General features: G+C 49.0%; 4 protein-coding genes across 4 annotated transcripts; 2 read left to right on the forward strand and 2 right to left on the reverse strand.

Moving 5' to 3' along the window:
- Nucleotides 1–225: 225 nt before the first annotated feature.
- Nucleotides 226–2,154, reverse strand: PGRI_050370 (fungal specific transcription factor domain-containing protein; the record flags this gene model as incomplete). The annotated part of the gene is made up of 4 exons (XM_040792750.1): nt 226–1,437; nt 1,492–1,953; nt 2,005–2,032; nt 2,105–2,154. The coding sequence occupies 4 exons, from the start codon at nt 2,152–2,154 to the stop codon at nt 226–228; spliced, it is 1,752 nt and encodes a 583-aa protein (XP_040644717.1).
- Nucleotides 2,155–4,635: 2,481 nt separating this feature from the next.
- PGRI_050380 (fungal specific transcription factor domain-containing protein) lies at nt 4,636–6,970 on the forward strand (the record flags this gene model as incomplete). The annotated part of the gene is made up of 7 exons (XM_040792751.1): nt 4,636–4,696; nt 4,776–5,252; nt 5,302–5,618; nt 5,683–5,824; nt 5,963–6,102; nt 6,159–6,412; nt 6,484–6,970. The coding sequence occupies 7 exons, from the start codon at nt 4,636–4,638 to the stop codon at nt 6,968–6,970; spliced, it is 1,878 nt and encodes a 625-aa protein (XP_040644718.1).
- Nucleotides 6,971–7,314: 344 nt separating this feature from the next.
- On the reverse strand, nt 7,315–8,515 carry PGRI_050390 (t-SNARE syntaxin; the record flags this gene model as incomplete). Its single annotated transcript, XM_040792752.1, has 4 exons — nt 7,315–7,347; nt 7,401–7,973; nt 8,025–8,206; nt 8,257–8,515. 4 exons carry the CDS (start codon nt 8,513–8,515, stop codon nt 7,315–7,317), a joined length of 1,047 nt encoding a protein of 348 aa, XP_040644719.1.
- A 693-nt stretch (nt 8,516–9,208) lies between these two features.
- PGRI_050400 (uncharacterized protein) lies at nt 9,209–14,086 on the forward strand (the record flags this gene model as incomplete). Its single annotated transcript, XM_040792753.1, has 4 exons — nt 9,209–9,243; nt 9,308–11,486; nt 11,724–13,088; nt 13,139–14,086. 4 exons carry the CDS (start codon nt 9,209–9,211, stop codon nt 14,084–14,086), a joined length of 4,527 nt encoding a protein of 1,508 aa, XP_040644720.1.
- Between the last annotated feature and the right edge of the window lie 155 nt (nt 14,087–14,241).

Below are 14,241 nucleotides of genomic sequence, written 5' to 3' on the forward strand. Positions count from 1 at the left end.
CTGTTTAGTCGCCGTGCCCGAGAATTGGGGGGGCCAAGACATCTATACAGCATCGGGGCGTCGCGTCCCGATCGGCGCGAGATTCTCCAACGTACCCGATGTTGGGGTATCCTTGGATTTCGAACACGATAATTTCCGATAGACCTCCTGACTCACGACAAAGGGTAGCATGAACGCATTTTGAGTAAATAACAGCGCATTTGACAGCCTAAATTAATGCTTGGCTCATGACAGATATGGTGCATCATCGGTAAAAGATCCTTGGAAGTTGCTGAGAAGATTGTCCCATTCATTCCAATCCTTCGGGCTATCCCCAAGCATTAAACCAAATGTTTCGGCCTCCAATCCGAATTGTGAACTAGAACGGTCATGTCTAGATTGGTCTTGTGGGCTAGCACCACGCTCAACAGCTGGGAAGTTTCCATCCTCCTGTTGCAGGTTAGAAATTTTGGGCGCGTTGGCTAGCAAGGATGAAACGATGGTAGGACACGGCGTTGGTGTGCGGTTGTTGAGGTTACACTCTTCAATGTACGTCCGCCATGACTTGACAATCAAATTTTGAATAGCCATGTGAAGAGGCGTTGGATCATTCTTGCTCATCGCCTTGATGTGCGAAGAGTATACATTTCCAATCAATTGCCACACTTTGCTCTTCTCTTCGGCGTCAGTTCGGTGTTGCATCTCCGACAGCAAGAATATTATAGCATCCCATGGCATGTGATTCACCATGTGCCACAAGAATTTCCGTACAACTGGATTGTTTTGGGCGTAGTCAGCATACTCTATCATCTTGAGAGCAGTCTCGAAGATGATATCTTTCTCCACTTGAGAGATGCGAGTGTTGGGATCCTGGTATTGACGGGGGTGGTGTGCCATCAGCCGAGTATAGTATATAGCCGAACGCGCCATCATTGTCGTTGCCATATGTAGCGGGATGGATTTATCGCAGTGCCGAAGGAACTTCTCTTCCATGTGTGCTTCAAGTTCATTAATTGTCTTGTCCTTCTCTTTCAGGGGCATCGAAGAAGATGATAAGAAGGCCCATGGTCCAGTATTGGAGCCCTCGGCTTGGTTTGACAAACGAAGGAGCCATTTTCCAAATGCACTCCGTGCTAGAACAAACATCATTTCTGTCGGACCTGGCTTTTCGCAGGCTGGCTCGGTCATGCGAGGGTCGAGATCGCTATCATTTGCGTTCATTGGTGGTTGGACATCGATTGTGGCTGCGAGCGGCGTTGGTGCTACACCACAGAATTGTGCAGACGTGGCGTCTATTATCACGAGCTGGAACCAGATACGACGGCGTATCTCGGTTTCGAATACAGAAAGTCCGTGTGCAGACCCGTCACGGTGAATCCCAATTCGTTGCGCAATTCTTACTGCAATGCCACATAATGTCCATATTGTATGTGGGTCAGAGAACGAACGCATGCAAAGCTACCGAAACATCGTTAAAGGGGATTAGATCTCGTCAAGGAAATATTAACATACTAGGTATAACATAAACGCCTGGAGCACCACTGAGCTTGATGTACGAAGAAGCGATGCATTTTTGAAAGCGAGTTGGGCTCCTCGTCTGCACTTTGATAGGAGGGCTTTCTTGCTTTCTCCGAATGACTTTTCGACATCTTCTGCTTGCATGGAAACCACTGCGATGCAGTATATTGCAAACATCAATGCTTCGAACTCCCGGCTTACTTTTGACAGATCACTCATGGCTTCTAGAATTTGTTGTTGCACAGTTGGAGCATGTATAATTTTGATGAGTGGGTTCACATTCTCGAGAAATGCCTGCCACAATTTGAAGATATTCAAAGCGTTCGGGTGGAGTTCGGTAAGAATGTCTCTTGTTGCAGATGTCGAGAGTATCGCATAATCGTCGCTCACATCATAGGCAAAGTTATCGGTATCATTACCCGATTCGTCGCCCAATACGTCTGCTGCATTTGGAAGCTAGTAAACGCAATTAGAATTGGCAGCACGCGCAAGCCATAAAATACTAACCTCATTGCTGACACTTGTCCAAAGATTGCTGATGTGCAAGTCAGAACTCTGACATTAACAAAATACAGCGCAACTCACTTGTCGAGATAGATAGAATTACCACCTTTCATGATCATCCTCCCAGATCCACCTTTCCTTGTTTCGCCCCATTGCTCTCTCCCAGCAAGTTGATGCTGAGTGGCAGAGGAAGTGCCGTCAAATCCCGTGCTAAGTCTAATATGTTTCCCGCGTTCTTGAGATACACTGCCATTGGTTTCTCGATCCCTTTTGCGACGAGGCGGTGGCGGAGGACGATAAATGCACTCTACATTCGCCTTTGCACAATTTGAACAGGGGGTACGTGAATCTTGTCTATCGCATCTGACCTTTCGCTTGTGACAGACCATGCATGCAAATGATGCGAGTGGTTTGGTTGACGAGTCTCTTTCCGGGCCCCCGACCGAGAATCCATGCAGACTAGACATCTCTGTATCACACTGTTCAAAAAGCAATACAGCTAGGTATAAATGATTAGTATGCTAAGTAATTTGATGGAGTTGAGGAGAGCAAACGACGCGGATCGGAAAGGCGTTTCCGGCGGTACCGTGGTATTTCTGCCGTGAATATCAGGCATCAACTTCATCGCAATCTCCCGACGTCGGATGTTTCAAAATCCATTGCTTAATCTCACGCGAGACATTCTTAGGTAAACTCGGCGAACTTCCACATCTTCGGCCAAAGTATTTGATTGTGTTCGTGCAATGCTCGATTTGGTCACCTCACTGCGTCTCTGCAGTCTGAGGGTAAAACGACAACCGAAGCCGTTATATTTTCTTTTATCTATTTGTCTTCTTTATGGGTAATTTCAGGGAAAATATTCCCAAAGTACAGCCTAGACCTTGGATATTCCAGCTTATGCATCAAATGTATGAACCATGACGCATTTTCTCCACCGAGTCCGAAAAGTGCTTCGGAGAGGTAAACAAAGCTGTTCATTGTCAGCCGTGCCTAAGGCTTCAGGATGGAAGCGTCTCCCATCTCATATCTTTGTTGCGATACTAGCCTTATGTGATCTGAAAGATATCGGTTCTTTGACTTTTTCTTGTCGAGCACTTCACGACCGGGTTTCGAAGCTGGAATTTGCCATAGCACGGGCATACATTCAAGTCCGAAAACAGAGGCATCACCAAAGCCATTGCATTAATGGTACCCTGTCACCGGGTGATGACATTTCTTTCATATCCGAGCTGTTCCCTCCTCCGCCTCCTGAGTATAGCTTAGGCGTGGCTCATGACAACGCAGGATATTCTCTGGGATATCTCGGTGATTTAAAACGATGCTGGAATACTTGCATTCGACTTTCCTACCACCTGGCTTATCATGTGGTTGAGCATCATCTGGAGACCAATACAATTGCCCAGCCTTTGTGGTCGTCTTCCAAGACAGAGAAAGAAGTTATCTTCAGTAGAGCCGTGGCTTCGCTCCAGGCCAAGCTTCTGTATCCGACGTATGGTCCCACCACGTTACTTTTTATTTAAAGCGTACTTACTCAAATATAGAGCCTATGCGGTATTCTTCTTGGAATCATCCGCATCTCCTGACTCTGACTCTAATCACTCGGGTCATCACAAAAGCATGACGGTTGCTTCTATGGAAAGACAGCAAGCGATTCTTCGAAATGCGCCTTTCGACGATATGCATGTATTTCTCTCAACCCATCACTGCATGCAGCTTCTATTTTCAACAGTCCAGCGCTTGATGGGTCCGGAAATTTCCCATTCTTCCGCTGAAAGCTGGGTCAGTCTCCTTCTCACCACTTCAACCATGGAGAGAATTGTCAGCTTCTTTGTTTCCATTGCGAAGGATGACCAAAGAAATCAAAAGGGAGAACATGATTCTACATGGTCTCATAGAAAGGAGTTTCTATGGGCAATGCGACGGGATTTGAAAGATTACATGGCGTCTTTCAGTGCTCATGGCGAAGAAACAAACCTCGAGCCAAACATCAACCATGTATGGTTTAAAGCAGCGTGTAAGGAGATGGACCGACGAGGGGCTATTCCGCATACTGTTGAGGATACAGAACTGCACGTTCTCCATGGGTCTGTTGTGAAATTGGAATGTAAATACTGTTATGGTCGTTATGATGAATGACATTTCGGTAGAACTTGTCGGAAATACGTTTTAAATTGTAGGAAGATTACCAATCAAGTTATTTTTGAATATATCTTCCAATATAAAAAGTCTATCAAACGTCAACAGCCTTCGTGTACAACATATGTTGTACATGATCCGCGCTAAACCGCTTCCGCTCGGCTCCCGGCAGTTCGGACGCGCCGAGCACACAACCTCAGACTTCAAGCAGAGTTCCCTCGTCACAAGTAATTAATTAATCTGCTTTTGATTCCGAAATTCCGTTAGAAATTCCGATGCCAACATGTCTGCAGTAAGTTCTTCGGAATAATAGCATTGCGAAGGCATACGCTATTTCTGAGACATGTCCATATAAGCTAATCAGTCATCAGTGCGATCTATGTCATGCTCGGAAGGTATAATCGTTTGATTCACGTTTTATCCTTTGATTCCCCGATTCTCATCTAGGGTCATTGTAGGTCAAATGCGATCGCCAAGATCCTTGCATGAACTGCACCGATGCAGGCGCAGAATGTCTTCGCAATCGCCAAGCACGGGTTCATAGACCCCGGGTCTCTCGGTATATGAAATCCATGTTACACATCTTCAGAATCAACAGCTGACACTTATAAGATTAGAAACATTAACCCAAAGATTAGCGAAGCTAGAAGAGTCAAGAATTAAAGAGGCGACATACTTTCCAACAAGTCATCACGCCGCCAGCAGCACATCTTCATCGCCTTCAGCCAACTTCACAGGTATCAGCGAGGTGGTCAATAACAAACAGAAACGGCAGCGGGCATATGATCTCCATGACACAGCTCCTCTGCAGACCCCACCAAGCAAGCACCGCAAGTCTCATACTGTGTCACACCAAAGTGTTCACCAGGCACATTCTCCTGGCTCAACACACCATGCCAGTGAGGCTAGAGAATACATTGAGCATGAACTCCAATGTAACCCGGCTCTATCCAAGGATAGACGCACAGCACTTGAATCAGCGCGGAAGTTTGTCAGCCAGTTGTCCAACCCGACTCTACATTGGGAGGAGAGTGCAGCTATGCAAGACATGGATGTTCAAGAAAACCTAGAACCTCCTACTCTCACACCGGAATTGCTCTACATGATGCTACCTGGTAAAGCACCTAGAATGGGGCAGAAGTCAACGATACTGATCGTTTATAGGACCCGATAAGAAAACAACCTCCCAGGGAACAATCACCTGGCCTGACCACATCTCTGACAAAGTTGTAGAGCAAATGGGGCTTGCCATTATCGAGGGCACTGAATGCGAACAAGTCCTCCAGTACTACCGACTCAATGTCTGGGTAAAGGCCATGGCTTGTATATCCAAAATGGCACCTCTAATTACGAGCGAGCCCTTGAGCAATCATTTTCGGTCCCTCAAAAAGAGATATGAGGCCGCTGCTATAGAAATTTTGAATCAAATTCCTCTAGCAGCTGCACCTAGCCTCCTTTTGCTTCAAACAGTTCTGTCTGCGGTATGTTTCTTCGGTCTCGTTCGTCTGACTCCTCATATATTGACTCATTTCTGACTCGCGACAGACTCGTTTGATGCAATATTTAGGAAACATGACACGCTGCTGGTTGTTGATAGCAATAGCCTCGAGGATAATCGTCTCCTTAAACTACCACAACATCACAGATCCCAGTCCTGGAAACGACATAGAGGAGAACATTCATGCCTGTGTGTATACATGCTATGGCTTTGACAAAATCCTCAGCCTGTTACTCCTCAGACCTCCATCTCTACCAGATCTAAAAGTCAGACCAACGCAGTTAATACATCTTGACCCTGACCTACCAACCTCTGCCATGTTAACAGGCATAGCCGAGTATTCAGAGTTGAAGAGTGCTGTACTTAAAATCTTGCTTGATCCCAAGACAATAGGAGATACCGAAAAGGCCAATATATTGTCTGATCTTGTGACACGTGCACACACAATTCACTCTAATATGCAACAGGTGAGAGGGTGACAGAACCAAATCCTCTATCGAATACCTGCTAACTGGACTTCCAGGTTCGTCGCCGCCAAGAACAGCAATTCTCACAGTCATGGGGCCATCTGCGTCGCGAATGGCTGTCAATGGACTTCAACTACTACTCTGTTCTCACAACAATCATTCAAGCCCGCTCTTCGGTACTCAAGTCCCGCTTGGTTTGCGAGAACTGTCTATACACAGCCCGGGAGGCTCTCACCACTCTCCGAGCTTTACAGGAAGCATTCTCAAGCCGTAACAATTCTATCGACGAATATCCATATTTTCTGACCTGGTATGATATAGCCATCTCAAATCCGTCGCTCAATACCTTGGACAAGTCGAAACTAATGACCTTTTGAACAGGACAATGCTGCTATACCCGCTCGCGCCGTTTTTCGTCCTGTTTTGTAATGTGATCGCAACATCAAACGAAAAAGACTTCAATATGATCAAAAACATCACCGACGACCTACATCAATTTGCAGAGGCGAATGTCTCGATTGGCAAACTGTACAATCTATTCTCCAAATTCCTGGACCTGTGTGCACCTCTAGTGAAAAGGAATCCCGAATCTTCCGGTTCAGAACAGCCGCCAGCTGTGCTCTCTGATGTGAACACGGCTGCAAACACTGAGGGTCAAGTTACACCCTACACAGATATATTTAGCCGTGCTACCGATCAAGCTCCGGTGAGTCTTCGGGATGCAGATTCCACTGGAGGAGATACCACTGCACCGCCGTCTGTTGGGGGATGGAATGACAGTCTTGTGTGGGAATTGTTCGATAATCAACCCTCGCTGGGGTGGGCGGAATCAGAGCTATGGAACGTGATAACGCAGTTCGATACATGAAATAAATGTAGATATAATGACAATACTCGCTTCGGGATGTTTCTAGAAGAGGTACATGGTTATCCCACGATCTCGATTGATTGGATTCGAATAGTACAAGAGGTGTATTTACGCAGGGGACTCTCAAGGACAGAGTCCCAAGCAACAAAGAGGAAAGAGCAAACAAGAAAAATGAAAAGACAAAGAGCGTGATGGTCTCGACATCCCAGAGTCTAGCCAGAGAGTAAAAAGAAATGGGAATGCTCAGCGAGTGCGGACATGCAGAAGGGCCATAATCTGTCGGAAAACACGGGCCAGGTATTATAATACAGTACAAAGAAAAAAAAGGGGGAGATTCATGTCTATCACGAAATCAAGACCCAGAGAAGGAAGAAGATCTATAATCATCGTTAGTTGGACATCCAGACAAGAAATCCAATAGTCGACGTACCATCAGAATACCAAACATTTTGGCAACTAGCCAGCGATTGCCAGACACGCGAGTCCAGTACTTCATTAGTTCTCTCTGCGCCCCCTCGACATTGTCGACCACATCTTCGGTATTGGCATCTATGCGCTGGATCATTTCTGACTGTTCGCTGACCATCTGCGCCAGCTGACCAAAAATGCCACCTAATTCGCTAATAGTTCGCTCGATAGCTTCAATGGCTTCGCCTCGGGCTTGAACATATGTGTTACTTGATTCTCCTTCTTCCATTATCATCAGCTGTTGGTCTGATTGGAACGACGGGCGCCCTAAGGGCGAAGGGTTCGATGGCTCGAGGGTCAAAAGGTCGGAGGAGTTGCCTTGATATCCGGGCTGGGGTGTCCGTCGTCCGGATGTATTATACAAAGGCGAGTCTGATCGCTGCGCATCGAGGGCGCTGTGTGATTTGGAAGATACCGAGGAAACGAAGTTCTCGGTTCGTGTTCGGGATGCTTGAATATTCTTCGTGCGGACTTCGAGCACCTCTTTGAAACTGGCACCTACATCGGCCAGCTTTCCCTGCAGCATGACAACAACCTGAAAGGGGTCAGCGACTTGTCCGTGCATGGCCGTTCATGTCTCACTCACATTGTCATTGTGCTCTCCTTCCTGGTCTGTCTTCGAGCGATTAGATTTGGGGTGTTGCGCTTGGGTGAGTGCCTGCAACCCGGCGATGCTTTGGTTCAGGGCAGCAAGATCTTGCTTAATCACGTATGTCAATTCGGATATTTCAACAGGTCGGTCGTCGAAGAGTGTTTTCCGTTTCGCCACTATTTTCTGATTAGAATGCTGTCGTTTTGAGCAATGTGACCATACTCACATTCAGCCAATCGCTGCAATTTCGCCATTGTTCCAGTAATTCCCCTTCCGATATCTCGCGCCCGTCGCGCGAACTCCGATCTTGCCACTTTCGCCTCTTGTGCGGCACCCTGGGGTGACGCACTGGCCTGTCGTCTTTGCGCATCGGTCAACAGTGCCTGGCGCTGTGAGCCAACTTTCGATGTCCCCAGACGCTTCTGGGCCTGGCCCAAGATAGCACTGAACTCGCTGGTCCGATCTTGTATCGACGGGCCGGTCATTTTGCGATGTGTAAGGATGGACGTGAAGGGACAGACGAGTAGCTATAGTCTTTCGAAGAGGAGGAATTAAGTGCAGATTAACAAAGGCCGAATTCGGTGAAAGTGAAGTGTCTATCTCCAATCGATAAGGGGGGGATGAAGATGTGTCCGGTTGCAGGTAGTCGAGGAGCTCCGAAGGTACAACGTCACTCGAAACAAAACAAATATACTCCGTACACTTCAAAGGAAGATGTAAATGTCAACTTACAAGTTCAAGTTCAATCTACGCCTCCTCCACGTTACTAAATCGGAAACGTGTTACATAAGCCCCGCACCGCCACCTAATTTTAGCCCTTGGGGGCCTTTTGACTTCAAATCAGGGGATGCTATCCAATTGTACGGAGTACTTCGTATAGCTTTCTAATATCCTCTTTGGTTTAGTTGGATATCCTGGTGTTTGTTTGTGGATACACTTGTCTTGTACACTAATCTCGCTACCTCGGAAGTCGAATTATCACATCCCATTTGATCGGTGCCTTGCGCAAGTTGGGCCAAACCGCCACATTCGTCCTCCCATATACACCATCGTTAGGGGAACAACTCTTGTTCGTCTTCTTATTTGACTTTTGACTTGCGCTTTCTCTTGTGCAAACTTATCAGGGATCACCAGTCGATGCTGGTAAAGCTCGCTTCAATCCCTTGATCCTGCTCCCCATGGCAGACCCGACCCAACGCGGAGCCCAGAAACTGTAAGACTATCTATCTAGATTTCTGTCACATATCTAGTCGCACGAATACTAAGACATATTTTAGCCCTTCCCCGCATAATGTTCGCAGTCCACTTTCGGCAGGCAGCGGTAGCGGAACCCCGATCTCTTTCCAAACAAACGTGAATCGCTCCAAAACAAAACGCTGGGTGGAAGCGAAACAATATTCTTATGATGGAGGCGACTGGGGTAGCGACGACGAAGAGGAAGAAGAGGAGGAGCCTCCCGCAGTACCTCGGCCCCCCTATGCCACCCACAACACTGGCAGTTCGTCCGAGTTGTCCTCGAGGCGATTAGGAGCCGGAGAGTCGCATCAGACTGACAGTAAGGCCGGTAACCTTGGTGGAGGAAACCAGAAGGCCCTTCCCTTTGTAAGGCCGGCCGACCTCTATAAACGCATGCGCGAGGAACAAGCGACTCAGCAGTCTCCTGTCACTGGTAGCAATGATCCTAAGCCTGATGCGTTTGGAGCTCCCCCTCAAACAAACCAGCAGGACCCTGATTTGGGTCTCCCAGAAGTCAAGCGCATGTCTAGCTTTGGTGCCGATTTCTTGGGTGGTGCAGACTCCAACCTACCACAGGATAGCTCCGCATCTCAGGATCCCTCTTTGAACCACAAACCTTCGGCGGGATTCCGATCGGTAGTGAATCAAGCCTTCGATGTCCCGGAAACTCCGCAATCCACTACTAGTTTCGCGCGGTCGAACAGCGATGGCACTTCGACGATCAGCCCTATCATGGGTTCTCGTACTATGACTGATGAAAAAACACCTACCATTATCGAGGAACCTAATGAGTCGGGCTCCCCGAAGGCAACTGCGACTGCCGCTCCTGCTGCGGCTCCTGCGCTTATCCCTGGTCATCGCCGGGACCTGAGCCTTCCTAGTCCGGACAACAGTCCTTCGAGAAAGCCCCAAGTCACAGACCTGGACACCCCGACGGCGGGCCATGCAGAGTTGTCCTCAATTCCTCCACTGCAAGGATTATCACCAGAATCGCCTGATACAGCAACCTCTCCTCAGAACCCATTAATGCAGCCATACTCGCACAAGGGGCAGGATATGCCTGCCCCTCTCAAATTCGGAAGCGCGTCGGGCCCCGATACCTTGCATGGTGAAATCCCCACTATCATGGGAGCCGAAGAATCGCCACAGAATACCGACAGTGATCGCCTGAGGGAGGAGATCATCCGATCACTAAGTCGGGAAGCCACTCCCTCGGAAGACCCGGAGCCCAGCACCCAGCCTCAGTCGCAGGTACCTGCTGAGTCTGTCGTTTCTGAAAGCCATGCAGACCGGACTGGCCCGCTTCCTTTGCCATCTAGAGACCCTGACGCGAACATCCAAATCGCGACTGGCAACTCTTCATCGACGATCGTTGATCAGCCAAAGAAACCCAAGTTAGAAAGACGGTTCTCATGGGAATCCTCCGATTCGGAAGAACCAGCGCCACCTCAAATGCCTGGCAGCTATTCATCGCCTTCTCCTCCTCCTTTAGCTACATCGTTATCTACGCAAGAGCCTGAGCCTATACATGAGGCGCCCGCCCCATTAGTACCGGACGTGCCGCGCGACTCGATTACTTCTGATGATGAGGGGTCCGATACACAGCGTGCTGTGGCAAAGCCTCGACTTTCGATTGTTCCACCTATTCCGGAGAACACTACACCACCCGAGCAAGTTATGGGACCAGGAGTTACGCCGCCTACGCCACCTCCGCAACTACAAGTGCCTTCTAACGCTGGCACTTCATCCCTCGATGAGTCTAAACTTTTGGGATTCCGTGACATTCTCGGTATCACCTCTATCAACCAGCGTATCAAGTCTTTCGAACACACCCGCGACCAGTTCGCCACGATTGACACTGGTTTGAATCATTGGCTACAGGTTACGATCCAGGAACACCCCGAGCATGCCAGCGTGGTGCAGCAGAGCCAGAGTTTCTCCCCTACCGTGCCACCGTCAGATGCTTCCCGCAGCAGATTCCCGAAGTTGGGTGCTCTTAGCAGTCTCGGTTCCTTGAATGACGGTACTCCGACTAGTGCCACTCATGTTAGACGCCCATCGGGCCATCTCGGTACCGTGATGAACAAAGAGAAAGTCGGGGAGAAAGGAAAGGAGCTCCTCCACACTGCGGGGGCGTTTAGTGGCAAGGCAACTGGGGCAGCCAAGGGGCTGTTTGCTAAGGGCAGAAGCAGGTTCCGACCCAGTGGAGGGTCTGAGAAGGTAGATACTTGATTTTTTCTTCGTCTGAGCGAGTTTACTGGGATAAGCACGGCGGAGGTCGTTGCTTTAATGTTCTTCCCTTTTAATATCGCATTGCTTCATTTTCTGGATACCACGATGTAATTCCGAGCACTTTTGGCATTGAGCTCTAGAATGCGACACGATTGATGCATCTGCTCTACAATCTAACACCCCGTCTTTATATTTGTTTATATTCTGATGTTGGTAATACTGTAGGTTCAGTCAACCGCAACTTCTCGCCGCAGCCTTCAGTTCTCCTTCCCTTCAGGGTCGGATGTGTCTGGTAACTCTTCTCTACGAAACTCTGTCATCCTTGGCAGTCTGCCCTTGAAAGAGCAAACCAGGCCTGATCCTGATCCGCAGGTTAGTCTCTGTCTAGATGGTCCACATAATGAACAAAATGCCGGAAAACGTGTCGTGGCGACCAACTCCGGGGATAACTCCCTGTCGCACAACCACGTTGGCACAACTGTGCAACCGAAGCAACTGTCAACTTCCAACGGTGTCCCTCTTAAACCTGAAGTTCCCGGAAAGTCTGCCTTTGCTGGAGATTTGGAGCAGGAGATGATAACTGCCCTTGGCCTTTCGCCCACGGGTCCTCATCCTCAGAGGTCTGCAAGTACTCCTATGGCGTCGAATGCATTTAGCCAGGTACCTAGCAGGAAACGCCAAGTTACAGAGCCGCTGCCACAAGGAGAAAGCATCGGCAATCAACCCGATACTAAAGCGCCGGCGAACAACGCCCCAATTGCAGAAAATAGCCTGCCAGCCATTCCTGATGAGCCTTTTGATGTCCCCTTTCCGGTTATAGACAGCCAGAAGCATCAGACAAGCAAGTCTATACCGGAGATTGTTATTCCGTCAATCCGGCCAGTGTGTGATGAGAGTCCTCCGCCTCCTTCACGTACTCCGCCTCCACCTCCTCCCAAAGATAGTGATAACGGGCTTGCTCCTAGGCCGGATCATAAGCGCCAGCCCTCCGTCTCCACACTCGGAGTTGACGAGCGAGCTGGCAGTACATCTGATGACGAACTCGACAGGCAGCCCCCATCCCCTTTGCAAGAAATAGCAAATGAGGTAACACCAGAACCCTGGTATAAAAGCAAGGCTGAGGATCCTGTGGATGAAGCCTCTGATGTCTCCCGTTCATCTGCTCAAGAGAAGAGGAAGTCATTCATACCTTTCTATCCTATGGAGTCTCCAAGCTCTGCTGAGATCCTCGAGTCCAAAAGAAAATCGATCAGCGGCCTACCTCCTCCATCTGCTCCAGACGTGCATAGCCCCCTGAGAAACGAAGTCAGATACTCGCCGGGAACTCGGAGCAGTATGCTGAGCTTTGGCAGCTTCGGGAAACAGAGCGCGAGTGGCAAAGGGACTCGTCCATCTACGCCTGCTAATGATCTTTCGCAACCTTCGGAGTCTGGATCTCCTGCAGAGAATGGGGAGTCTACTATTGGAAAACTCAAGAACTTTGGGAGGCGACGACGCGCTTCGGTTGGAGATCTCCTTTCTGGTATTCAATTGCAACAGCCTCAAGGCGCCCCGGAGGGCCAGCGGAAGCGAGCGCTCAGCAGGATTAGTGTATGTCCCACCTGGATTATGCTCTCGTTTTCTTTTTCTGACTTGAATAGGGGCTATTTGGCCGACAAAGCTCTCAAGATCCTGAGCGAAAACCGACCGACTACACAAGGACTACCTCGGAACAGCTGCAGTTCAAATATCCGCCGACACCCCCGTCGACAAATGGAAATTCACATACTAGTTTCGCTACGCAGGATGATCCACCGGTCCTCGGCAATCCATTTGAACAAAAGTCTTTGCCAACTCAGCCACCCAAGCCTATGGCACCACCACCACAACCGAGCTACGCAAAACCTCCACCCCGCGATAATCGCCAACGTGCGAGTGTATCACTTCCACCCAGTTCGTCGTCCAATTCCCTAACGACTGGTCGTTTTTACTCGCAGTTTCAATCTGGATCTACGAGTGGAACCCCAACCCCCTCTCGCCATGCCAGCACCCTCAGCCAGCCTCTCACGGGTCATTCCCGGTCACCGTCTCCCATGTCATTGCATGAGAATCGAGCTGCACCTGCACTGTCCCGTGAAACCCAGCAAACTCAAAGCCAAGACCCACAGCTGGGTACCGTGAGCGAGAACCAGGAACAGGAGAAACATGAGGAGTACAAGGATCGCGTGCTTGAGGGGCGCCTTCGACACGAATCATATGATGTATCCCAAGCTCCGAAAAACAGTACGAACCACCCAGGCCAGCAAGACGAATCACAAGGCGATCACAAACAACAAAGTCTGGCTCCTCAGCTCAGCATCCGGTCCCGAAATCCAGTGGTCTCGGACTTGACATCCCCAGCCCCAGAGAACCATGCAACCCGCAACATCGCCGTCTCAAACACCTCCGTCATATCGGCGCATCCTCACCGCAATGAAGACAAGGCACGTATAGTCAATGACACGCCTCAGCCGGTGGAACTTGCTGTCACCGCGGATGACTCTAGCGAGGAGGTCATCATGTCCCCCACGTCCTACCCCGGACAGGAATGGACGCCCATGCATTTGTAGCATGTTTAATTAGAGCGCATATGATACCCACTGTCCCTTTCATGGTGTTCTTTCGAACTCCTGAATTGTATTTGTATCCTTTCTTTTTTGTACCCATACGTGTACCCTACTGTTTGGATATTTGCTTTTTTCATAGATCTATATTATATATCTCT

This window comes from Penicillium griseofulvum (genome assembly GCF_001561935.1).
Source record: "Penicillium griseofulvum strain PG3 chromosome Unknown contig_84, whole genome shotgun sequence".
Taxonomy (NCBI): Eukaryota; Fungi; Ascomycota; class Eurotiomycetes; order Eurotiales; family Aspergillaceae; genus Penicillium; species Penicillium griseofulvum.